Genomic DNA, 27631 nt, shown 5'->3' on the forward strand with positions numbered 1-27631 from the left:
CATGTTTCACAGCCTGCAGACACTTGCTTGCAAGGAAGGAAGTCCACTGGTGTGCAAAAACATGTAAAAGAAATCGTTAAAGCAAGGACCTTCAAGCAATTTGGACCGGCCCGTTGCCCATTAATCCATAAATAATGAATGTATTATTAAAAAGCCAATAAAACCATAGCTTTGTCAATTTCTGGCACTTTGTGACACTTTGCGTCCCTTTTTTGCAAACACTAGTAGAGCTGTAATTGTTTTATTTTTTTGCACTAAGAGCCAACTATAGCAACTGTACCTTAATATTATTGCTACTGTTACTTATATTTCTGCAAAAATAGCCTTTTGTGGCCGTTGTACCTTATTGTTGTTTATATTGTTACCTATAATTTTGTAAAAGCCAATTGTGACTGTTATACTCAAATGTTGGTGGTACTGTAACTGTGACCTTTTTGCACTATATGTAAATTGTCTTGTACCTGAACCTTTTTAGCACAAAACTAGCAGCCATTTCAATAAATAAGTGCTAAAAACATTTTGTATCTATTTGTGTCCTTTTACTGTACATGCAACACAAAGTAGTAGTACAGGAGTTGACCGGCCCACTGGCTGGACAGCCTTCTGAAAAGCTGGCCCTGCGTTAAAGTGTCCACGCTTGCTGTAATTTCTGGTTCCATCATAATAAAAATGGACGGTTGTTAAAATGTGGCATAGAAGACATTAGCACAGTCCAAGCACATATCCTCTGACCTGTAGCAGTGGTCCTGGCCTGCAGAGACAGAGCTCTGGTCCTCATCAAAGGTGCCTTTGGTGCAGCAGCACTGTTAGCAGCACTGTTAGCAGGAGTGATAACAGCCTCACAGGCAGCAGCTGTGGAGCTGGAGCTGGAGCTGGGTCTCTCGTCTGCTCTGGTCCCTGCTGGAGCTGCAGAGGCTGATGGGAAATTAGACACAGATATATAAAATAGTAAAGAGACTTTAGTGCAAATGCTTTATAAATAAATATAGATAGAGAGCAAAAACGAGAGCAAGGATCAGACTCTGATCTGCGCACACGTTTTTACACCAAAAGAAAACAACATGTGGTGGTTGTGTTGTCTCCACTGACCAGTTTGAGTCGTATAACACTGCCACGTGTTATTTTAAAAGGCATTTGTTGTTCAAGAGGAACAAAAGAAAAAGGTTTTGCGAGTACAACTGTGACCTTTGTTAACCTTTGGCCACCAAGAAAACGTCCAAATCAGTGTTTGAAACCGTTCCCTGAAGAACGCGGAGCGCAGTTTTAAGCTCTGGGTTTTAACAGAGTCTGAGATGAGAGATTATTTTTAACAACACTGGTTCAAATCATGTTGATGTGGCAGGAAAAAGAGAGAGAGGCAGACAGAGAGGTTGTAAAGAGCCAAAAACACACTCTTTAAACAGAAGCTTCAACTTTGTCCTGTACAATGATGAGAAGTGAAAACGTGCATTATCATATCACGTGATGTCACAATGTCTGAACTCCAGACTACAAACAGAAAGACTTGGACGTGGGCCAGCGCTAAGGTTGTTGGTTCAGATCCCGTGTGTGCGTGAGAGCAACAGGGAGGAAAAGTGAAATGAGCAGAGTCAAGAGGGAAACCACACCAAACGTCACACCTTTGCTCGCGGCTCCATTGTTCTCGATGCGTCCCGCTAATGGAACAGTCGGGCCGGCAGATAATCCCTTCACGGGAAGTTTTGACGCCGTGGGGGCAGCGGGTCGCCCGGCAGACACCGCTGCTGCTGCTGACTGCTGATTGGCTGCCACTGGTTTGAAGATGGAGGATGTGAGAGCCTGGGCAGCTCGCTCTGTGGTGGAGCGAGGTTTGGGAATACCTGTGAGAGAGAGAGAGAGGGGAGAAACAACGTGAACAACATATTTTAGATCCTATTCTAGCAAATCTGATCTAATCTCAAAGGAAACAGAAGCTTCGCACTACACGTGACCACGGTAACTATGGCTATACCTGAGATTTGTGAACTCCTGTCATCAGGATAATGTAATCATACATTTTTACATTTTATACAGTCTAAACCAGTGGTCGTCCCGGCCATAGAGGGCGCTAGAGTGCCGCTGCACCCCTCCCACATGGAGAAGAAGATAAGAATCATCTAAAATTATTGATAAAAACATGGAAAATTAAAATAAACGAGTTACGTTATACAGTCTGTGACTACCTACCGTTTACTCACTTAGAATTGTCCTTATTTTTTGAAGGAAAATCTAATTTTTTTCAATGAATATAACATTAAATGATTTATAAATACTCTCTATACATTGTTAATGTATAGAGAGAATAGAGAATGTATTAAAACCGTCTTGTTTTAGTATATAGAATGTATAAAAACATGGTTTTTAATGGAATATGTACAAAGGTGTATAGAGGCCCATTTCTCCAGTGTTCTACTGGGTTTGCTAATGGTTTTAAAAGGCTATTGGATGATGAGAAAACTCTTGTGCAATGATGTTAGCACAGCTGAAAACAGTTATTTTGAATAAAAGTCATTATTTCTAATCTTCTCAATGTCTTGACTATAATTTTCTTTTCATTTTGCAACTCTTTTGATGAATAAAAGTCTGACTTTTAACACAGAAATTTTCTTATTTTTGAAGGTAAATCACTTTTTTCAATGAAAATAACATTAAATGTCTCATAAATACACTCTATACATTGTTAACATGGTAAAAACGTCTGTTTTTTAATAGAATAATGTACACAGGTGTATAGAGGCCCATTTCCAGTCTTCTAATGGTACATTGTGTTTGCTAATGGCGTTAGAAGCGATTGGATGATTAGAAAACCCTTGAAACCCCTTGTGCAAGGACGTTAGTACAGCTGAAAACAGTTTTATTTGGAATAAAAATCATTATTTCTAATCTTGAATATATTTTCTATTCATTTTGCAACTCTTTTGATGTATAAAAGTCTGACTTTTAATGGAAAACACAACAAAACTTGTACAGGTGAGCCCAAACTTTTGAACGGTGGTGTAAACATGTAACCCCAGTTAATACGTGAGTCCTCACACACACACACACACACACACACACACACACACACACACATTCTTGTACTTGCTGCATACTGAGGACCGGGTAAAAGAGCTGACAAAGTGAGGACCAGCATTTCCACTTTATAAATCAACACAATTACAAATATCTACTTATATATAAAATTTGACCCAAAATGTTTGGTCCAAAATATGAAAAAAAAATTTGACCCAAAATTTGACAAAAACGTCATACTATACTGTCATCCAAAATTTGAAAAAAAATATGACCTAAAATTTTTGGTCCAAAATTTGGGAAAAAAATTGATGCAAAATTTTTGGTCCAAAAATTGACAAAAAAATGGATGCAAAATGTTCGGTCAAAAATTTTAAAAAAAAATTGACGCAAAATTTTTGGTCCAACATTTGAAAAAAAAAAATTGGACCCAAAATGTTTGGTCCAAAATTTGAAAAAAAAATTGATGCAAAATGTTTGGTCAAAAATGTGAAAAAAAAAATTGACGCACAATTTTTGGTCCAAAATTTGAAAAAAAAAATTGGACCCAAAATGTTTGGTCCAAAATTTGACAAAAAATTTGACGCAAAATGTTTGGTACAAAATTTGACAAAAAAAGTCATACTATATACTATGTCGTCCAAAATTTGATTTTTTTTTTTTTTTTGACAAACAGAGTATAGCACGTTATAGCAACCTAAGGAAGTGATTTCAATGAAAACAAAGTGAGGACCGACCAAAATGTCCTCACTCCGTAAAAATGTCCTCACTTTGTTGGTTAAAAACCCTCACTGGTCCTCAGTATGGCGCAAGTACAAGAACACACACACACACACACACACACACTTAGATGAATAGTAAAACTTGTTCTGTGACTGAGACCAGCGGGAAACATCTGGCTTCATTCTGGTTGTGTGTGTGTTTGTGTGTTTGTGTGTGTGTGTGTGTGTGTGTGTGTGTGTGTGTGTGTGTGTGTGTGTGTGTGTGTGTGTGTGTGTGTGTGCGCGCGCGCGTGTGTGTGTGTGTGTATGTGCGTGTGTGTTCGCCTCGTGTTCACCAGTGACACAAACACACATGTTCAGTTCAAATCCTCGTCTTGATCCTCATCTTAACCCATGAGCCAAAAACTAAACTGTGAACTCACAGTTTGGTCCAAACAGTCAGGAGCTGGACGTCTAACAAACTCTGTTTATGTTTCTGCTTCTGACGATGATGATTTTATGAAGACGTTTGTACGTATGTGTGTGTGTGACTGTGATGTGTGAGAGACGACTGTCTCAGTGCACAGGCATGTGGGGGAAATAATGTTTGCCTGGAAGCCTGGAAAAAGTGACCAGCATGTGGAGCAGTGATGTCAGAGCTCCTCCTGCACTCACTGCTCTGACACAGAGAAAATGACCATGTGACTTTTCCTCCTCACTCCTATCAACAGCTTCATTTGATCCACACTTTATCAAAACCATGGTGACTGGAGGACGGCGACACGTGGTTACCATGGAGACCACCAACCATCTGCCAGAGTATATATAGAAAACATTGCACCGCTCTTTTCAGAGTTTGCTGAGCAACTATTAGTATGATGACTTGGTATCAGTATATGCTGGTCTCGTTATGCTCTGGTCTTGGTCTGGTCTTGGTCTCGTTACGCTCTGGTCTTGGTCTCGTTACGCTCTGGTCTTGGTCTGGTCTTGGTCTCGTTACGCTCTGGTCTTGGTCTTGTTACGCTCTGGTCTTGATCAGGTCTTGGTCTCGTTACGCTCTGGTCTTGGTCTGGTCTTGGTCTCGTTACGCTCTGGTCTTGGTCTAGTCTTGGTCTCGTTACGCTCTGGTCTTGGTCTTGTTACGCTCTGGTCTTGATCAGGTCTTGGTCTCGTTACGCTCTGGTCTTGGTCTTGTTACGCTCTGGTCTTGATCAGGTCTTGGTACACTCTGATCTTGGTCTCGTTAGGCTCTGGTCTTAGTGAGGTCTTGGTCTCGTTATTCTCTGGTCTTGGTCTTGTTACGCTCTGGTCTTGGTGAAGTCTTGGTCTCGTTACGCTCTGGTCTTGGTCTGGTTAAGCTCTGGTCTTGGTGAAGTCTTGGTCTTGTTACGCTCTGGTCTTGGTGAAGTCTTGGTCTCGTTATTCTGTGGTCTGGGTAAAGTCTTGGTCTCGTTACGCTCTGATCTTGGTCTGGTAAAGCTCTGGTCTTGGTCTGGTTAAGCTCTGGTCTTAGTGAAGTCTTGGTCTTGTTACGCTCTGGTGTTGGTGAAGTCTTGGTCTCGTTATTCTGTGGTCTGGGTAAAGTCTTGGTCTTGTTACGCTCTGGTCTTGGTCTTGTTACTCTCTGGTTAAGCTCTGGTCTGGGTCTTGTTACTCTCTGGTTAAGCTCTGGTCTTGGTCAGGTCTTGGTCTGGCTAAGCTCTGGTCTTGGTCAGGCCCTGGTCTTGTTACACTCTGGTCTTGGTCAGGTCCTGGTCTTGTTAAGCTCTGGTCTTGGCCATGAAGGTCACATTTAGTGCAGCCTTGACAACGACGACCCTAAAAGCACCGAGTAAACAGGTCTTCTGACGTGAAGCCACAGGAGTTTGCTGATAGAAGGATAACCAGTGACACAGTGTGGGTCGTACCATGTGCTTTAAAAAACAAACAAACAGCTCATTCAGATACGACTGTGACCTGAAGTCTGACATCTGCAGTGATGTCATGTGCAGCGTATGAGCCACAAACGGTTGAGTAACATAACCAAATCCAGACTTTAACTCTCCGGTCAACACATAAATCGGCACACGGCAAAGACAACCACATGCTGCAGTGTACATGAACATGTCCAGTGACGACACGTGAGGCTGTAGGCTGTTAGATCTGTGCGACCTGAGCCTAAACCGAGTCTTCTTTTATCAATCAGATGCAACAAGGGAAACCGGCAGACACAAGGACACAATAGTGAGTCCTGCAGCGGGGAAGATGTGTAATGGAGTCAGTGACCTCTGCAGAAACACACTCTCAAAGGACTTCATTGATGCTGATCTCTGTGTGCGGTCAAGAGGGGGGTGGGCGGCCATTTTTGTGTGCGTATCAGCAAAGAGGACAAACAGCGGTTTTGTCCATCAGAATGTGACTTTTTACAAGGATCAAGATCTGGTTCTACACACACACACACACTTGACTTACTATAGTCATGGGGACCAGCCGTTGCTATAATTCATTCCCTGTCGTCGCTCATCCTTCCTCTTTTCTGCAAACCACGAGGAAAGTGACATTTGTGCGACCGCCCATGTCGTTCATCAAAGAAGTCCACAGAATCAAACATCTGAAGGTCATCCACAACATCCTGTGTCCAATATAATAATAATAATAGAATCGCTGTAGTCCCTGCTCTCTGCACGTGACTGCGACTTCATGTCCGAACGGATCGGCCTGAGCCGTTTTTTGTGCTCTTATTTTGTTTAATTGTTCATTCAAAGTGGAATTTCCTGTTTAACCGGGGAGTTACTGTCGAAGGAAGTTGACACAGAAAGTTGTAAATGGAACGGCACACAAAGGGAAAAAAGCTGAGCGCCGCAGTATAAACAACAGGAAAGTGACGAGGAGTTTAGCACCAGACAAAAAGTAGAGAAAGACACAGTTTTTGTTGGTCTTTTTACTGCTTCACAGCAGATGATCGGCACATTTGATTTGTCAGATTTTTATGTGGCATGCCCGTCCTGCTATGAAAGAGGGTTAGCCTACTTTCTAATTGATGCTTTTGTTTATGTTGTTTTGGATTTATTATAGCTCAATAAAACAGAAAAACCCCATCAGTCCAGGATCTCAAATAATCAAAAAAGGAAATTCAAATGTTCAATGGTGGTAAAACGTCCCTGCTGAAGCTATGAAGTGTAGTAACACTAGAGCTGCAACTAACGACTATTTTCTCGATTAATCGATCAATCGTTTGGTCATAAAATATTAAAAAACGTCGATCAGTGTTTGTCAAAGCTGGAAGTGACGACGTTCTTGAAAGTCTTGTTTTGTTCACAAACCAAAATGGTTCACTTTTAATGATTTCTTTGTTATGTGGAGCAAAGAAACCAAGAAAGAAGCTAAAATGATCAGAAATCTTGTTTTAATCATGAAAAAAGCTTCAAACCGATTATCGATTATCAAAACAGTTAATATTAAAGGGACACTGTGTAGTATTAATTGGTTTATATAACCCAAAATACACTTTTTTTATACATATTATGTGCTCCTGCATTGTCTAGTCGCTGTATAATAGTTTTTGTTGCATTTTCGTAGTGTTCCAAAAGGTCATGTAAAATAACATGGTCGCGGGCCGCGGTTGCATAGCCACTGTTAGCAGCGAGACGCCATGTTTCTACGGGAGCCTGTATGGACAAACGCGAGAGAACAAATCAAGCGTCTCTTTACTTGTAGCTGAAGTCCCGCCTCCACTCTCTCCGCTTCGTCTGCTACGGCCGCGGTAGCTCCGCCCTCTCCCTCGCCTCACGAACCTCATCTGCTGACACGGAGAAAGACGACGAGGACGACATTTGACCGGCCGAGGACACCGTAGCGCTCAGGGAAGGGAGGGGGTGAGCAGAGGAGCAGTTCTTTGTTGTAAATTTCAGCCTCTCCTCTAGATGGCACTATAACCTACTTACGTCACCTTTAAGTAGTTAATTTAGTAATCGATTAATAATCGTTTCAGCTCTAAGTAACACTGACTGTCCTCTATTCTCTGGTGCTTGGCTTTACTCAGGTATTTCTTTTCTTTCTCCTTTTCTTCAGTGAAATGCCTTGGCACCGCCTCATCATCTCCACACACCGACTCCACCCGTTTCCTTTTCACGATGCTAATGTTTTCCTAATCCCCGCGTATTCACTCGATGGCGCGTGGCGTGACGTGAAAAGGTCATGCTGCGTCTTTGCGACTTTGCTGCAAAAAGCTCCTTGAATGTGACATTTGTGTTTGAGGCGAAGAGGAGGAGGAGGATGAGGAGGAGGAGGAGGAGGAGAGATGTCCGCGGAGCAGCAGACCACATCGTTGCAGCGTTATAACGACATTCCAGTGTGTTTTTATGGAGAGGATGCTGTGACGCTATGAAGTAAAACCAGGATCTTTTTCTGGCTCTGACCATTAAACCAGTGCTTGAAGTGGGTCGGTTCTGTCCAGTACAAAGAACACGCACTTCTTAATTCTACTATTTTGAGAACCGGCCCTTTTCTTTGCATGCGGACACTTCTCACGAGATGCTGTTCCTCTGGTTATCTGTCCGGCTCGTTATTAGAACTTCTGAGGGAGAGTCTAAGTGTTTCTAGTGTCTAGAGTTTTTATTCAGATCATGATCGTGAAGAACAACAATATCTATAAAAACCTTTTCACTAATGTTATATTCACTGACTTTTTTGACACATCGGTGTCCTGGAGGAAAAGCATAATAACACGACACTGTGCAAGTTGGCAATATAAATAAAGTATTTATCTTTTATCTTCTGGTATCTGTTATGTTTAATGATTTAGTAAAGCACTTAAGCCTAAACCTAACCTCAGGTTACTTGTTTACGGCATGAGAATTGTTAAATGTAACATAGTAACTATTTGTATATTTTAATTTACAAAGTTATCTTAGCGTCCTACTTACTTGAGTCAGAAGTTTACACGGTTACAAGGCTGACCTCATTCTCATTCTTTTGAACTGGTAAACAAGATGTAACTAAAAACCTAATTGCAGTCGCCTGATTAATACTTGAATGGTTTGTGACGCTGTTTGTTACTGTGATTGTTTGACGAGGTCTCACTTGTAAAAGAGACTTTTATCTCAATGTCTCCTCCCAATAAAATAAAGAATAAATGAATGAATAAATCATGCTGTCTGTACCTGAAATAATAACTTAACTGAAAGTTTAACTTAAACTTGGTTCTAACTTAGAACCAAGAAGCAACCATGTGGACCCCAAATATAACACACACACACACACACACACACACACACACACACACACAGGTAAGTGGTATTAAAGGACACTTAAAGGACTTTCTGTTGACCAAAAAGGGAAAAAACTACTAAAAAAAAGTTAACTTTCTAACTTTGTTCCTCATGTGAAAGTGTAAACACAGTCATATTGCATGCCTGTCCATCAGCAGCTTTCTCACTGTACAGTGTGTGTGTGTGTGTTTGTGTGCGTGCTTGTGTGTGCGTGCGTGTGTGTGTGTAGTGGGTAAGTGGAAGGCATTTTAACTCGCAGCTCTGCAGTGTCAGGCCTCTCATTTCCTGAGTCTACAGCAGAGACAAAGCAGAGTGTTTCATCACACACACACACACACACACACACACACACAGTCCATGTGCAGCATGCCGCCGTATGTTTACAGAATGTGTGACAGTCAGAAGACATGTGAACTCACCCTGGCTCTGACTTTGGTTCTGCCTCACTCTCGTTGGAGATCCTGCCCCAGAACCCTGTCCGGCTTCTCCCAGCGCCGAGCTTTCATTCTGGGCTTGCCTCAGTCCGAGGCTCCCCTGTCCTGGAGGTCCAGCCCCGGAGCCTGGAGGTGCAGCCCCACAGGCCTTGTCCACTCTGGGGCTTTTCCCCTGCTGCTGCCTGACACCGGAGCCCAGCTTGGACGAGACTTTCTGCAGGAAGAGCTGACGTTTAGTGACGGCGTCCCAGGCGAGGGGCCCCAGCTCAGAGCTGCGCACTGAGACCATGGTGTTTGCCATTCCCCTCGCTCAGAGTCAGAAATGTTGAAACGCAGCGAAGGGAGGAAGGCAATGAGAGTGCAGAGAGGAGGAGTGTGTGGCAAGACAGAGGGGGAGGAAAAAAGAGAGGGAGGAGGAAAAATTGGGAGTGTGCTGCAACCACGAGAGAGGTTTTTAAAAAAAACAAAAAACTGAAAAGTTGCTATTGTGTTCTACATTGCCCCAGAGAATCCTGGCCCACCCCCACCTCCTCTATAAACACCAGCACACATGGAGTGAGTTTGTGGATGAAGCTCTGGCATCTGTCTCAGGCTTCTCAGAGGAGGGAGTCAAATCACCGCTCAGACGTTAGCGCTCACAGAGCAGGAGAAAGTAACAAGGCACTCTGTGGAGATATGGGCACATATATATATATATATATATATATATATATTTATATATATATATATATATATATATATACTCACACAAAACAAACACACTGAAACTAAAAGAAAAGAATTATACATCAAACCAGTTCTAGAGAAACTAAGTGAATGAAACTAAAAACACACACACATTAAAAGATAAAAACTGCACAGATGATGTTCTAAGCTAAGACAAAGGTGAGGGGAAAACAGTATTAACTAAGCAAACGGTATGAATATCACTGTGTTTAAGGAGCATGTTATATATATATATACATATATATGCATAAATATAAATATGCATATATATACATGCATATATATATACATAGTATGCATATACATACATACATACATACACACACACACTTATATATATACATATATATATATATAATTCATTTTGTCTGTATGAAAATAGTAACTGAAGCAGAACGCTTTAAAATTAGGGTTTTTAGTTTAGTTTAGATCTTTATGTTATGGATTATTCTTACCTTTTATTTATATTTAATTTCTCTGTTTTAATGCTTGTCAGTTTGAATAATAATCTTTTCATTCATTCATTCATTCATTCATTCATTTAAAGCGCTGAAGAAAAGCCTTTAACAGTAAACCACAGTGGTCATATCTTCCTCACTCATTCACTCGCTGTCAGCGCGGCCGTCAGGAGCAAACGTGGGGTTAACCGTCTCGTCATTCACTGCAAAGCTGGACCCTAAACCCTGACTAACTTAGTACTTAGACTGATTTAAAATATGCTTAACACTCTTTGTTTTTTGTGCTTTTTGTGTCGTCATGGTGCCGATGACATTCACACTGCTGTAAAATGATCTTATTACATTATCTGTAGGTCATTATCCTACATTGTGTTGCTTTAAATACTCATAAAGTCAATTAAATTAAAGCTGGGGGAGGTAGGATATTGAAACCCAGGTGAAGCCGTTCCCTCTGAGGCTTTACCTGGGTTTAAAACCCCCACAAACGTCTGCTTACGTTGGTGTTAAAGAGTTACAAGCAGCTGCAGTGACGTGTCCTTTTGATGGAAAGGTCATTATTCCAACACTGGCGACAACTGTCTGCACTGTAGAAAATGAGCTGGATGATAAACACTCATTTTTGAATTACCAAAAGGTGCAGCCTTTTTGTAATCGACTTCACAACAAGTGGAACAAACAGCTCCCTGATCTCCTGAAGCAACCCTGAAGTTCACTGCTGCACGATAATCACATGTTTGAAAGCACACCCTGTGCTGCGAGACAAACCCTGAGGCGTCCCGTGAGCGAGCAGGTTTCAAAAAACCTGTCACTGGCTCCTGCATCTTTAAAAAGCCACATACCAGAGACGGCTCACACACACACACACAACGCCCTCATTTTAAAACACACTGTACATTTTAAATTGATGTCAACTTGGGACATCAGATCATTAAAAATGACGAGATTTGAATCAGTGACAGTGTGTTATTTGGACACGTAGAATCCTGCTAACAGTGCTCACCCTGTTGTTGCTCCTTGGTTTTTCCACAGCGGCGACCTCTGACCTCACCACCTCTCCCGTTGCTTCCACTGGCTCCTTCACAGCAGCATCTACACCTGTGCTCGTCTCCACACCCTCAGCTGTGCAGTGTTTGTCAGACGCTTCCTGGGCAGCGTTCCTGGAAGCGTCCACAGGACCGTCCTCAAAGCCTTCGCACCCCGCAGAGTCTGTGGAAGGAGCGACAGCTGCACTCTCCTTCTCAGTGGCTGTTGTTTTGAGGTGACTCGTCGTCTTCCCTCTGACGGGTCTCTGCACCACAGCCACTCTGGATGGATCAGCAGATGACCTTTGACCTTTAACCCCAACCCCAGTCTGCACTTCTTCCTTCCTGGAAACAACTTTCTTCCCAGTGGCTGGAGCGGATTTGATCTGCTGCAGAAAAAGAAAGTTCAGCTGTTAGAAGGACAACATGAACACAACCTGACACAGCTCACCAGTGTAAACAGGAAGCTGCTTTTCTCTGCACTTTTGTTGTTTTGTTTCAAAAAGCAGAACTAGCTTTAAACTGAAAGTCTCTCTGATTTCAGCTGTGATGGGACACAGATCACTGCTCTGACTCCACAAAGCACAAAGTGTGTGTTACTTGCTTGAAAACAATGTGTGCCACAATGTGATTTTTCTCCTGATAGATCAATCAATAACTAAACTAATTAAACTTTTAAAATGTTAAGTGCAATTCTCCAAACCAATGCGACAAACAAACACAAGCTTTAGCCATGAGAGCTAGTGCAGGTAAGCTACGAGGTGCGTTCACTGACCCTCAGAAAAGTCAATACATGCAGTTCACTGAACAACTGCAACAAAAACTCGCTGCTGCCACCTTGTGGATTTAGTGAAATACACTTCATTTTCAATTATCAGTGCAATCAAATATTTAGACATTTTAAATTGCAATATAAATATATAATATCCCATGTTCAATCTTTGTTTATACTGTAATGTATATAAGCCCATACTGTATATATTCTAGAAACTGTCTACACTCTTAGAAATAAGGGTTCCAAAAGGGTTCTTCTACAAGGGCTGAGGTTCTACCTGGAACCATTAGCCTCTGAAAAACCCTTTCCAGAAGAAAAGGGTTTTTCAAGGGTTCTTGATAACACTAAATGTTCCAGTAAGAACCATTTTGATCCAGAGAACCCTTTAAAAACCAGCCAAAGCTTAAAGCACTTTTATTTCTAAGAGTGTATAATGTACATTTTAATTATATTCTTATTGTTAATATCTTTCTATAGTGTACTTCCTTGCAAATGCATGTTTATCACGTATTATCTTTATCTTTACTGTCTTTGCTGCTGTGACAATGTAAATTTCCCCACTGCAGGACAAATGAAGGACTGTCTTATCTTATCATGGAGTCATTTAAATGTTGTCTTTAAACATCCACTATCAATCAGTTGACCTCGACTATCAATCTGATAAGAACCAATCAAAAAGTGTGTGTGTGTGTGTATCTGTGTCCTCATTTTAAAGGTCTACATTTATGTCCTCAGGAGGCTTCAAAGTAAACTTTTCTCCTCTCTGTGCTAATGTGACTGTTTTATGTGTGGATCGGACACTCCAGTACCTGGTTAGGTGCTTTAACAGGGGTCGTAGTGGGTCGTGAGCCCACTTTAGCCTTGACATTCTTCAGGTGTGGTTTGGAAACTCTCTTTGTCTCCATGCCGTTTGATGACACTTTGCTGCCTGCAGAGGTCGTGGTCTTTTGAGGAGCTGAAGGAGCAGTGGTTGGTCTGGTTTTCACAGCTCTGCCAGGCTGACCGCCGCTGGCTCGGCCGGGTTTAGAAGCCACTGCGCGTTTTTCAGATTCCTCAGGAGACGCGAGATCTTTGGAATCTTCACAAGACAAGACAAACAAGGTCTGGAGCTTCTCAGTCGGTGTCTCTGAGGGAGGAGAATCTGATTTGTTGTCCAGAGGACAGCTGCTGACCTCAGACCTGTCCAGCAGCAGCTCTGGTGCCATCACAGCCTCTTCCATCACTGCAGCAGAGCTTCTTCTAGAGCTCACAGACTGAAACAAAGCTGCTTCCTCCTCCTCCTCCTCCTCATCATCGTCGTCATCGACAGGGACCTCTGTTGCATCTGAATCTTGAGTCGACGAGTCGTGTCTTCTTCCACTTCCACTGCTGTTTGTCGACAGCGACTGAGCCACAGTCAGGTTGTCGTTGCGGTTCCAGTCGTCGTGGCAGTAATCGCCGCTGCTGGCGTCCAGGTAAATGGACGCAGAGTTGTCGTTGGACTCCGACGACTCCTTTGCCGCTTGAACCTTTCCCGCCGAGGCGTCACCGTCCTCCGCCGGCAGCCATTTCGAAATGACCACATCCGCGGCTTCGGTCAGCACCGTCGTCGTCAGGGTGACCTCAAACATGTCGTAGTCCAGTGGGTTGTCGGCGTGGCCTCCGCTCAGGCTGCTCAGGCTGCGCTGAGACCCTGGAGACGACTCGCCCAGGTAGAAGGAGGAAGAGGAGGAGGACGGGGAGGAAGAGGACGGGGAGAAAGCATTCCCGTTGACGTCTCCTGCCGCGCGAAGAGGGAGATTCATGTATGATCCACCTTTGTCTCTGACCTGGAAGCTCTCTGACAAACTCATCACTGAGCCAAGTGGTGACCGGTCTGCATCAGCTCTTTAAGAGCTGTGAAGTCATCATGTCCACGAGCGCACAGGTGTAATTAAGGAGACTTTCCCTTTAAGGCCTCCGAGTATGGTCCTTGCATCTTATTTTAAGATTCCACAATTTCAGGAGTGCGGATGAAAACATCTGAAAAAAACAAAAGAAACAAAGCACATTGAATCAGTCAAATCAAAGTCTTAGAGCTTAACATTCTCACTCGAACCCCAGATTATTATCATTATCCCAAACAGCGGACATTGAATGCATCGTAATAGCTGCTTTCAGACCACAGCCCACAACTCTGGACACTAAAGTCACTGCAGACTTTCTCTGCTGCCAGTCAAGTCACATGAGAACACAGCAGGAGATGAACTCCACAGCTCAGTCATGTTCATGATGATTCCCAGACTTTAAAGGTGTTTGTTTTGGAACAGAATGACGTATAGTTTATGATTTTAAAACAGCAATGGACATCTCACACACGCAGACATTGTCCGTGGTCATTACCCAGAGTTCTAGATGTCTAAAAAACTGTTAGAATCACCTCAGGAGAACGCTTAAAAGCTATTATTTATTTATTTATTTCATTGTTTGTAACAATAATGGCTAGTTTTTAAAATGGTACACGATTTATAGAAAGGAATATAGATTTCTACCACGTTAATGAAAGAGTACAGAAAAAGATACGTTTAGTTGGCGTCTTTAATTTGTTCTCATTTTTATGTTTCCATGATATCCACAACTTTTGTAATTAATGAAGTCATTGTAGCTTTTTACCATGATGATGTTCATCTCTTCATGCCCTCTCTGCTCTACCAGAGTTGAGAAATGCTGCCCCCTGGAGGCTTCAACCAACAACCTCCAGTAAATGTGATATCTTTTGTGAGTGAGTGAGTGAGTGAGTGAGGAGCCTCTAAAGCCCAGGAATCATTTGCATTTCTGACGCTGGTAGTGATACAGAAATCAACATAGGTCTGCATAGTGTGTACGTTATATAGATTTATTACTGTATTACTGTGCAGCTTGTCCACGTGTATTGTAAGTCTGACTTTTATTTTAAAACAATATTTAAATCAATATTATATATACATATATTTTATTTTACAACACCTCAAAAGAAAACTTTTCATGAGTCCAGAGAAACAATCTGTGTGCAGATTTAAATACACACATATCCTCTAATGTATATCATAATAGGATTATTATTATTTTCCCATTATGCCCATGTGATAGTTTAGATGCTTTTTTATACGCTTTTCAAAGGAATACAAGTCAGTGCAGAGAATAATAGCTGTGCAAACCTGTGTATGTGTGTGTGTGTGTGTGTGTGTGTGTGCGTGCGTGCGCGTGTGTGTGTGTGTGTGTATGTGGGTCAGGTAGAAAAGAAGAGCAGCTATATAAAGACAATCAGATCCAGGACATTGCTCTGTCTCATTACCCAATAACAGTGACACACCTCCAGGCGCACACACACACACACACACACACACCCCTACACACACACACACACTCTTGTACTTGCTGCATCCTCAGGACCAGCATTTCCACTTTGTAAATCAACACAATTACAAATATCTACTTCATGAATGACATCTATATAGAACTACTGGGTGCAGTACCATAGAATGTCTGCAGGTGGAGCCCCAGAGCAAAAAGTGTGTGAAACACCAGGGCTGGAAAACGGGGTTTTGTACCAAATTGAGGAGTATAGCATGTTTACAACCGAAGGAAATGATTTGAATGAAAACAAAGTGAGGAACGGCCAAAATGTCCTCACTTTGTAAAAATGACCTCACATTGTTGGTTAAAAACCCTCACTGGTCCTCAGTATGCCGTACAAGAACGCACACACACACACACACACACAGTGCAGTGGTGTGGTGTCACATCAGTCGCTCAGACAGTAACAAACACGTGGAAGCGAGAGGGCGTTCGCCTCTGCATGCAGGTGAAGACCCTGATGCAGGGCGACATGAGCTGCTTATATGAAGTCACACATTCTTCTCTCGCGGTGACTCAGCGCTCTGTCCGTTTCCATGGCAACCAGCGTTGGCGCGCTCGGGTTGTCCCGAGTGAGTGATGCAGTTCAGCTCATACACAGAGAGAGAGAGTGCGTGAGAGGATATTACAGCAGAGGCAGCTACGCTACGACCACACGAGAGCTGTTAACGGTAAAATAAAAGGCAGTGCGTGTTTGGTGGCGGCCATCTTGGAATCCGCACTGGGGTCAGAGGTCGCTTCAAGTTAGAGCGGAAACTATTCATCGATGACTAAATGAATCGTCAACTATTTTGATCATCGATTAATTGACTGATTTAAAACCAGATTTCTGATTGTTTTAGCTTCTTAAATGTGAAGTAAGTAGTTTATAGAGCCATCTAGAGCAGAGGCTGAAATTTACAACAAAGAACTGCTCCTCTGCTCACCCCCTCCCTTCCCTGAGCGCTATGGTATTCCAACTGGTCAAATGTCGTCCTCGTCGTCTTTCTCCGTGTCAGCAGATGAGGTTCGTGAGGCGAGGGAGAGGGCGGAGCTACCGCGGCCGTAGCAGACGAAGCGGAGAGAGTGGAGGCGGGACTTCCTGTTACAAGTAAAGAGACGCTTGATTTGTTCTCTCGCGTTTGTCCTTACAGGCTCCGGTAGAAACATGGCGTCTCTCTGCTAACAGTGGCTATGCAACCACGGCCCGCGACCATGTTATTTTACATGACTTTTTGAAACACTACGAAAATGAAACAAAAACTATTATACAGCGACTAGACAATGCAGGAGCACATAATATGTATAAAAAAGTGGATTTTGGGTTATATAAACCCATAAATACTACACAGTGTCCCTTTAAATGTGAATAATGACTTTGTTTCTTGAGAGATCATTAAAACTGAATCATTTTGGTTTGTGGACAAAAACAAAGACATTGGAGAACATCGTAATTTCCAGGTTTGACAAACACGGATCAACGCAAACGATTAATCGAGAAAATAATCGACAGATTAATCGATTACAAAAATTATCAGCTCTACTTGAAGTTCATAAAACACCCCGTGACCTCAGAAGATCGAAGTTACGCGCTGATAAAAACAGCAGCAAGGCTAGCAGCGCTTGTTAATAGTAATAAAGAGATCATTCAAAGTAAAGAGACGTTGAATAATCATGAAAGAATAACAGAAAAGCAGGTACTGGAATAACTGGAAACTGTGAGGATACTGTAGTTACTGTTCATTATTGATTGATGCAGCCAATCAGGGCTCAGGACTGTGCTGATAAGACCACAGACATTATCTTTACAGAGAGTGAGAATTAGACCGCTGTTTAAATGATTTAACAACCTGCAGAGATCAAAATACCTCACCAGGGAGAGTGGTGTGTGTTACACAATGGAAAGTCGTGGCACGCTGTTTTTATTATAATGTCCTATAATAATATATATTATATTGATCAGACTTATTTGAAACATTCCCCATTTCTCAAATTCCCCATGATTCATATATTATATATATATATATCATCACTAGAGTGGTGCAGCAATGTTGTTACTCAGAGGTCAGAGGTCAGAAGAGATGAAATAAACATGTGTGAGCCACATTTCACTCTCTCTGTTTCACATTAACTCTGACTCTCATTCATAAGAAAGCTGATGTCACCACAGTGGTTCATTACAGCGAACTGTGTCACTCAGACACACTTTGATAGATCTTGTTTCAGTAAAGTTAGAGTTTCCTGAGTGGATGAAGGCTTTGTATGTGTGTGTGTGTTCTTGTACTTGCGGCATACTGAGGACCAGTGAGGGTTTTTAACCAACAAAGGGAGGTCATTTTTACGGAGTGAGGACATTTTGGCCGGTCCTCACTTTGTTTTCATTGAAATCACTTCCTTAGGTTGCTATAAAATGCTATACTCAATTTGTCAAAAAAAAAAATTATAATCTAATTTTGTACGACATAGTATAGTATGACGTGTTTTGTCAAATTTTGGGTCAAATTTTTTTTTTCAAATTTGGGACGACATAGTATAGTATGATGTTTTTGTAAAATTTTGGACCAAAAATTACAAAAACAACAAAACAAAAATCTAATTTTGGACGACATAGTATAGTGTGACGTTTTTGTCAAATTTTGGGTCAAATTTTTTTTTTCAAATGTTGGACGACATAGTATAGTATGATGTTTTTGTAAAATTTTGGACCAAAAATTACAAAAACAACAAAACAAAAATCTAATTTTGGACGACATAGTATAGTGTGACGTTTTTGTAAAATTTTGGACCAAAAATTACAAAAACAGCAAAACAAAAATCTAATTTCGGACGACATAGTATAGTGTGACGTTTTTGTCAAATTTTGGGTCAATTTTTTTTTTTCAAATTTTGGACGACATAGTATAGTATGATGTTTTTGTAAAATTTTGGACCAAAAATTACAAAAACAAAACAAAAAAAATCTAATTTTGGACGACATAGTATAGTGTGACGTTTTTGTCAAATGTTGGGTCAAATTTTTTTTTTCAAATGTTGGACGACATAGTATAGTATGATGTTTTTGTAAAATGTTGGACCAAAAATTACAAAAACAACAAAAAAAAAATCGAAAAAGTTTTCCAGCCCTTTTTGCTCTGGGGCTCCACCTGCAGACATTTTATGGTACTGCAACCAGTAGTTCTTTGTAGATGTCATTCATGAAGTAGATATTTGTAATTGTGTTGATTTATAAAGTGGAAATGCTGGTCTTCAGTGTGCAGCAAGTACAAGAATATGTGTTGGTGTGTGTGTGTGTGTGTGTGTGTTCAGATGACGTAAAGCACACAACTGTACAAAAGTGATACTGGAAGAAATCGAATATGAATATCAGCACGGATTTGAATATTGTGACATGGACACAAAGCGCCCTGGTGTCTATGAAGCAGCTGAAACTAAAAACGTATACAGCAGCCAAGCAGCTTCTCAAGAGTAACCAGACCAGGCTATCGTATTCATTTGAATGGAACATAAGAAACACGTGGAGCAGATGCGAAATCATTGGACTGTGCCATTCTTCTTCTTCTTCATAGTAAACTCACGAGTTCAGAAATGCATGCACTGGTTGATTTGGCTCGCTGTGGAGATATGGTGGCACAAAAATGTCGTCCACAAAGCAAGGCCCTTGCTCTGTATTGATGTATAAAGCGGTTATACGCTTATAAATACGGCCATGCCATGTTTTAGATGTGGCCCTGCTCCCAAAAACACCTGATTTAGATGAAACATTAATTTTTTTTATTATTATAATTTTTTTAAACAAAAGTTGAAACATTACATTTTTGGAGAAAAAAAATTGACAAAAGTTGAAATGTAAAAAATTTTTTTTATTTGAAAAAAGTTGAAATATTAAAAAAATGTTTTGTTTTTTTTTTAACAAAAGTTGAAATATAAAAAATTTTTGAAAAAAAAATTGACAAAAGTTGAAAGTTGAGCTTGATGATGAGCTGACGATTCATTTGAATCAGGCGTTTTTTGGATCAGGGCAACATCTAAAACATGGCATGTCTGCGTTCTCTTAGGACCAGGGTTGGGAAACACTGGAGTAGAGGAGCTGTCGCTGTTGATTTGGATCTTTTTTTGGAAGGGTCTTTGAACGTAGGTTGACCTATCTGTGCAGCCATGCCATGTTTTAGATGTTGCCCTGATCCAAAAAACGCCTGATTCAAATGAATCGTCAGCTTATCATCAAGCTCAAATTTTTTGTCAATTTCTTTTTCAAAAAAATTTTATATTTCAACTTTTGTTAAAAAAAATAAACAAACATTTTTTTTAATATTTCAACTTTTTTCAAATTAAAATTTTTTTTACATTTCAACTTTTTTCAAATTAAATTTTTTTTTACATTTCAACTTTTGTAAAAAAAAAAATCCAAAAATGTAATGTTTCAACTTTTGTAAAAAAAATTATAATAATTAAAAAAAATAATGTCTCATCTGAATCAGGTGTTTTTGGGAGCAGGGCCACATCTAAAACATGGCATGGCCGCATTCCCCGAGGACCAGGGTTGGGAAACACTGCTCTACTCCACCATCTAAAAGGTTTAAAGACACCGTTTCAGTAGAAACTAACATGCCAACAACAGATTTACCAACATGGAGAACAACTTTAGTCTCTCAGGATCCTGCAGCTCAACAACTATCCACCATTTCCACTTGCTATGAAAGCAGAGGGCTGACATACTGCCTGGTCTGTGGATTTGAACACGATCAGCACAGTTTCCTGCCAACATGCCGTCGCTCTGGTTCCAAGTGTTTGTGCATGACAGGAGGCGTGTGTGACGTCAGCGACCAGAGCTCAGTTATCCTTATGTTGTTCTACACTCCATCATTTTGCAAATGAGTCTGAAAAAGTCTTTTCAGATCAGATCCCAGAGGAGAAACCGAGTCTGAAGTCGTCCTCACAAACAGCGGATGGAGCGGCTGCATCAGCACTCGTCCTCCTGAGGTTACGCAGCACAGCGTGGATCGTACTGTCTTTATATAACAGACTCCATGGTCAATGAACACACTGCAGTGGATGTGGACCAGAAAACAAGACAACAAACCAGAGGAGAAACGGTGTGTGTTGACACTGCAGCACCTCGATGGAACAACACTGCAGACGTGTTTGACATTGAGGAAAAAGGAGGTGAACGGGGGACGAAAGTCGTTCCCATCACTGAAATAGATGGACTTAGATCATGTGACTTGCCCGTACATGGTCATAAATGTCCGCGCTCAACAGCTTCACAGGCCGCGGCAACCAAAAGTCCTGAAATAAGCGATAATGCAGGAGTGTGGGAGTGATTCTGCAACCTGATGGTAGTCTGTGGGAAAACCTGGAAATAGTCTCTGAGCTATTTTCACTATTTAAGCACAGGTGCAGCTTTTTCATTCATTATTTTGTTAAACTAAACTAGAGACCACCTCCACAGCAGTGAATGTTGTTTTTTTATATATATGTACTTTTTGCCTTTCATTTTAAGGATTCTTTAGGATACAGAGTAAAACACGCAGGGGAACGAGGAGAATGCACCGGTGCGTTACTGTCCAAGAATAAGTGGTTAGCGATGAACGGATGGATGGATCTAAAAATAAAATCCTGTGCATTCACGTTCAAGGTATTAAGCGATCGATCACTGAAGTTCTGTTAAGTGATTTTGAGACATCTTCTTTTTAAGGTGTAGGAAAAACACTGACACTGGCATTTTTCACAATTTTCTGTCATTTCAAAGACGTGACGTACTTGCTGTTGCACTTAAATATAAATATTTAAAATGTAAATATCCCTGATGGAGATTCATTACACGAACATCACACACTAATTTACATTTAATAGGATTATTATTAAAAGAAATTTATGGCAAAAACTCCCCTCTAATTCTAAGAGATTTAAATGCAGAGGAAATTCCCTGCAGGGATGAATAAAAATGACATGAATAATAATAATAATGATGATGATGATAATCATAACCTGTTCAATTATTAGTTTAGGGAAATGTGTGTAATGTGCAAACCTAATGAAAACCTCCAACATGCAGCTAAAAGCTGGGAGTCAAACATGGTAAAACCACAAATATACACATATATATATATATATGTGTGTGAGTATACAGTATAGATGCATATATGCCCCAGTGCAGTGGAGCTAACAGCTAAGCTAAAAGGTGATTCAGCAGATGTGTTTATTCATGCAGTCTGTGAGTCCTCACATGGACGTTCTGATGCTTTTCTACGCTCAAACTTGTTTTTAAGGTTTTAGTTTTGAAAGGATATCTACATCTAAACTAGATAATAGTGTCATTAATATTATAATATGGAGTATTTGGCAGCACAAACTGTCAGTATTTAAACATCTGCGTTGCTGTTCTCAGTTAACATGTGCAATCATCTCAACAAAAGGCATCTGGAAACCATCAAATCCACCAAAGGGAAGGACGACATCACTGTCTTCAGTTTAGCCACAGCAGCATCACACAAACCTCTGCTCACCCAAAATGCAATGCTCTTTTTTATAAACCAGATCAAATGTGTGTGTGGGGGGGGTTGATTTGTCCCAGACCTCACAGAAAGTAACACACACACTCTAAAACTGAGAGAGTCGGAGCTACGAGCAGAAAGGTCACAGACGTAAAGAGTGCAAAGAGTATGAATTATTATAATAACTATAGTGTGAATTGTTGAGAAAAGTACCTGAGTCACAGAAACGTACACTTAAAGGAAATAGACGAAGCCTCAGGCTGCAGATACGTGTCCTGACAGAGCGGAGAACTGTTGCCACAGATCAAACTTACTCCTCTGCTCCTGCTGCACTGCTGCAAAGCCAGCAAAGATCCTGGAGGATCCAAAGATTCTGGTCCAGAGGCTGGTTCAGAGGCTGGTTCAGCTCGACTCGGCCCGACAAACACTCTACTGCGTGTCCTCACACACACTCTGTCCTCCTCCACACACACACACACACACACGTCCTCCTACACTGTACGCTCATGCCTCCTCTGTTAGTCCATCACTGCATGTGTGTGTGTGTGTGTGTGAGAGCACACACAAGCAGAGAAGACTGCGTAGGCTCTGACGCTGGCTGAAACAAGGAGGGAGGAGGCGAGGGAAGGGAGGGAGGGAGGGAGAGGGTACACCTCCCTCTTTGGTTCTGAAATGTGAGCATGCTGCTCTGCTGCAGTGAGAAGGAAGTGTGTGTGTCCAGTGTGTGTTTGTGTGTGTGTGCGTGCGCGCGTTCTGCTGTATCTGGCGCAAGACTTTGGCAAGAGAGGACATTCCTCAACTAACACACACACACACACACACTTTTTCCTTCTCACTTTCTCTGTTTGTTTGCACAGAGTGACATGTGTTTGACAGGCCACTCCCACAAGACCTTGAGAAAGGTGTGTGTGTGTGTGTGTGTGTGTGTGTGTGTGTGTGTGTGTACCTGGTCAAGGTCCACCTTCCATATCCAAAGAAAAACAGCAGGAGGATCCAGTTCTGACCGGTCCGACTGGGTTGTCTGTTACTAAGCAGCAGCAGTGAACCTCCTCCCTGTTATTGTTTGCAGGAGTCTGGGGGAAACAGAAAAGAGCAGAGATTCACATAATCTGATGAAGCAGATGAACGAATAAAACAATCCCAAAGAAGGAAAACAGAACAATGATGAACTTGACTAATGGCCAAACTGGTTAATGGCCTCGGTAGGAGGTGGAGACTGCTAATGCTGGGCTTTGTCACAACCCAGTAAAGTATATATAGAGTATAGTGTTCAGTATAAAAGTAGTGGGCATGTCCTGATTTAAACTTGGTCTGATCCTGGTCTTGACCATCAGTGTCTCAGTCTTACCGAAAACACCCAGACTAACAAACACCACTGAGGCCAAGCAGCACAACACTCCAGCAGCACGGCTGACCGAGCGATCAGCTGGCCCAGTAAAGCCAGTGCGGAGACTTCACGTCATCCACCGCGCCGTGTCAAAGCCACAGCGACAGAAAGCGACTAAATGATGCAAGCGCTTCCTCGACCGACCTCGAATGTCTTTTATCTGCATGTCAGTTAGCTGAAAAACCCGTCTCATGCCACCTCTGAGACCACGATTTTCTACTTTTTCCTTCTTCTTCTTCGGCTGCTGGTCGACAAAATCACTACATGGTTTAGGTCCACATTGCATTCGTGCCATATTGAAAGAATATAAACCTTTCAGGGCCCTGATGACTACTGATTCAGGTCAGATAGTCGAGCCCAGATAATGTTAATAAATCATACTTAACTTTAACTTATATAACCTCTGGTTTCTTGGTGGTAAATATCACATATCAACCAGCCATGTTGCTCATGGTTTACTTTAAAGCTCACATAGAGTGGTCCTGTTGCACATTTATGTTAGTTCTGGAGGTCTACTTACATACATTAACTTGTTTTTATGCTCAAAAACCTCCTAGTTGCTGTAAACGCTGACGCTGTCCTCAGCCGCGATATTTCAGACATAAATCTCGCCCCGAGAAGACAGAGTCTTATGATTGGCCAGCCAGCGTAGAGCCTTCCCAACTGTCTTGTGATTGGCCAATATCCGGAAGTGACATATCAGCACACCAGTTCTCAGAAGCACAGCTCCCCCCTCTGGAACAGTGGATGCACTGCTCCTCATTATCAAAACATTGTTTTAACAGTGTTTAAAAATAGCTTCTTCACGACTCCCCGCCGCAGTCCCTTTGACGACCTTTGACCCGGAGTCAGACCCAGAGTCAGAGACACTGTCGCTCGTGAAACACCTCCACAACGGACGTTATTCTTCTTCTGCGGTTCAATGTACGCAAACGGATGTGCCCGGACTAGTGCCCGGAGCAGGAGGATCTGCTGTTCAGGAGAACCGGTGTTTACGTAACCGGACCGGGTTTTTTCAGAGATCTCGCTGAGCCCGAGATTACAATAAAACACAGCGTTCTCAGAAGTGGCTGCACTGTTTGTTTCTAAACTTCAGGGCTTCGTAAACAAGGTAATGACGCGGATACACACTAAAAAAACAGCGTTAATTGGAACTTCCGGTCTAGTTCCGCTTTAACTGGTTCCAGCTTGGTAAATATGTTCCTTATATTTACTTTCCATTTCCTCAAGCCTTTTGCCAAACACCCTATGCAAACTCATACATATTCAAAAGACAGAGCAGCAAACGTCTCACGCAGTTTTTACTTCACCACGACAGCAGCTTAGACTTCAACAGCAGGAAAAGACTGTGACAGTGTCAGTGTCCTGCTCGTATGTCAGGAGTAGAGGTGTAGGCCGCGATGGCAACGTGAGCACATTTAAGCCTGAGTGGTCCACCCTTCCCTTGGGGTACCAGAGTAAAACGGTTAAAGTGGCGTTTGGCTGTGCGCACGACAGTCAGCTGAATAGGGGACAGAATAAAAACCACGGCACTCTCTTGCGATCAGTGAAAATGTCCCAAACGCTCCGTTGTCACTGTCACGCTATGTATCTTGCTGATGCAGACATCGGGCATCATGTCTGCGTACGCCTAAATTTAAAGACTGGATAATTCAGGAGTGATGTTACAGTTCAGTTTTGTACAGTACGGTACTGTTTGGAATGGTAAAGGAAACCTGACCCAGGCCTTTACCATTCCAAACCGTACCGTACTGTACAAAACTGAACTGTAACATCACTCCTGAATGATCCAGTCTTTAAATTTAGGCGTGAATTCAACCAAATCATCAGCTTACATCCTCTAACCCACTCACCCACTGCAGTTTCACAGCCGCCTGCCAGCGTTCAGATGTGGTTCAGTGGTGATGTGAGATCTGATAAGAAGAACAGACACAGACGACATCAGTACTTTCCACTTTTGATCGGATCTCTTTGGATGGACGTTAATAGCAGCGCCTTCTGGAGTTAAAACTGTTGTGAAACAAGCAGTTTAAAGTCAATGTGACTTCAATCCCAGCAGTCATTTCTCAGCACATGGTACAGCTTAGTAAAGAAAACATTCCACATTTTCCTATACGTCTCCACTTGACAAAACCATGTGACTTTGGCCAAGAGCCCCAGCACCAGTTAAAAGCCGTATCCACATTTTCTCACACGAATACAGTTTTACTGCATGAATAGGTCTTAATGCATGATAATCTGATTAGATTAAGGTCTTTAAAAAAGAGAAAAGGCCTTAAAGTTAAAGCTTAAGTGGTCACGTCAGCTTCTGAAACATGCTCAGAGGACAATACTTGTGTGTACAAACATGCACTACACTGACTCTTTTTTGCAGATTTGTTTCTATTTCAGAAATCTGGGGGCCTTGTGTACAAATACTGTGTATGTGCAAAGGTTTACGTGCACAGGACGAAAAGAAAACGAAGTCGACACAAGAACAAGAAATTCTTGAGATACTGTGAGAGGAACTTCACCACAAGCGGTTCTGTGATGCCAAAAAGCACAGAAACTCACCACAGTGCTGCAGAATAATAGTTTAACTGGTACTACACTACAATACTCCCTGTTGGTTGATACCAATTATGAGTCTTTTGAAAACCATAAACAAGGATTTTGCAGTAGTATATTTGAATAAAAGCTCTGAAAATATACATAACAACATATATACAGTTTTATTTGGCTAGTGAGAGGAGCTGGCCTGTTGCTAACTAGTGGCCAGAGGCTGAAATACACCACTAAAAAACTGTGAGTTATATACTATAATATACTATATCAACACAGAGCTTCAAATAATCTATGCAGTAACCATGAAATGCCACATAATATCAAAAACAAAATCACCATAATTGTTTTTGTACAATCACCTAAATAATATATAAATGTTCACATCATATTATTATCAGCTCCTGGCTAATGGGCTAACTGTCACACTTGCTAAATAAATGGCATCACAGTCAATACTTCACACCCAAAGCTGTGTCATTCACACATTATTCAAGCACATCAGGTTGGTTTGTTATTCATATTAATAGCAGTTGCTCACATTTCAGCTTATAATACGATTGTCTGATCGAACATTTGCATTTTAAAACGACAACACTGAGCTAGCTAACAATGTAGCCACACAACATTCTGAAACGCACAAGTGGATTATTAAAAGACAGCGTCCAGCATGAAAAAATACATGTATGTGACTTTAAATTAACACTAAGATAACATAGATTAGCAATGTTAATGAAAACTCACCACAATAGAAGGTTAATAAGAGGTTCTCCCTTCTTATCGCTGGGAATTGCAATTAGCAAAAAAGTCCGCTAGCTTTAATGCTAGCGTGTTGGCGGCAAAGTTCGCTAGCTTAAATGCTAGCGTGTTAGCAATAAAGTCCGCTAGCCTAAATGCTAGCGTGTTAGCGATAAAGTCTGCTAGCTTAAATGCTAGCGTGTTAGCTGTGAAGTCCGCTAGCTTAAATGCTAGCGTGTTAGCAATAAAGTCCGCTAGCATAACAGAACATAACAAAAATCCCGGCCGACTTGGTGCTGGTTTTACCGTGGCGGATAAGATCGTTTACCGACAAATAACATTACTTAAGCATATTTATTTTACAGTTTTAGAAGCCGTAATTATATATTATATTATAATCACAGGGCAGACGCTCTTCCTCTCTCTAATATACTTCCATACTGTTGTGTTTATGTGACTTCAGTGAGCACTGATGAGCTATGAACATATAAAAACATAAACAAGTCCACTAAAAAGTGACCAAAATGACACCTTTGTTATGGAAACACTAAAAAATATAAATGTTGTGGACATAACCTGTGAATTGTGCAGGATGTGCTCATCTTTGGTTGCTTGGCAACAGTCAAGTCAGTCCGGTTGTGGAACTATTATTGTTGGTGAAGCCGTTACGACACGTCTTAACCTGTCGCTTCTCTTTTCCAACTGTAAAACAGCATTTTGTACAAGTGTTAAATATTGTTGTTGTTCTGCACGGCTGCGACGCT

The 27631-nt window shown here is 41.5% G+C and overlaps 1 protein-coding gene across 1 annotated transcript in view; it reads right to left on the bottom strand.

Moving 5' to 3' along the window:
- The window catches only part of LOC310943593 (uncharacterized protein), a 57137-nt gene extending 42928 nt beyond the window's left edge, over positions 1-14209 (bottom strand). Inside the window, exons 1-5 of the mRNA XM_083909208.1 lie at positions 13184-14209; positions 11578-11988; positions 9379-9607; positions 1620-1838; positions 733-915 (exon numbers count right to left, since the gene is read on the bottom strand). Coding sequence (XP_083765334.1) covers positions 733-915; positions 1620-1838; positions 9379-9607; positions 11578-11988; positions 13184-14206 — 2065 coding nt within the window. The 5' untranslated portion in view covers positions 14207-14209. The remainder of the gene's footprint in view (positions 1-732; positions 916-1619; positions 1839-9378; positions 9608-11577; positions 11989-13183) is intronic.
- Between the last annotated feature and the right edge of the window lie 13422 nt (positions 14210-27631).

This window comes from Microchirus variegatus, assembly GCF_963457635.1.
Source record: "Microchirus variegatus genome assembly, chromosome: 23".
Classification (NCBI taxonomy): domain Eukaryota; kingdom Metazoa; phylum Chordata; class Actinopteri; order Pleuronectiformes; family Soleidae; genus Microchirus; species Microchirus variegatus.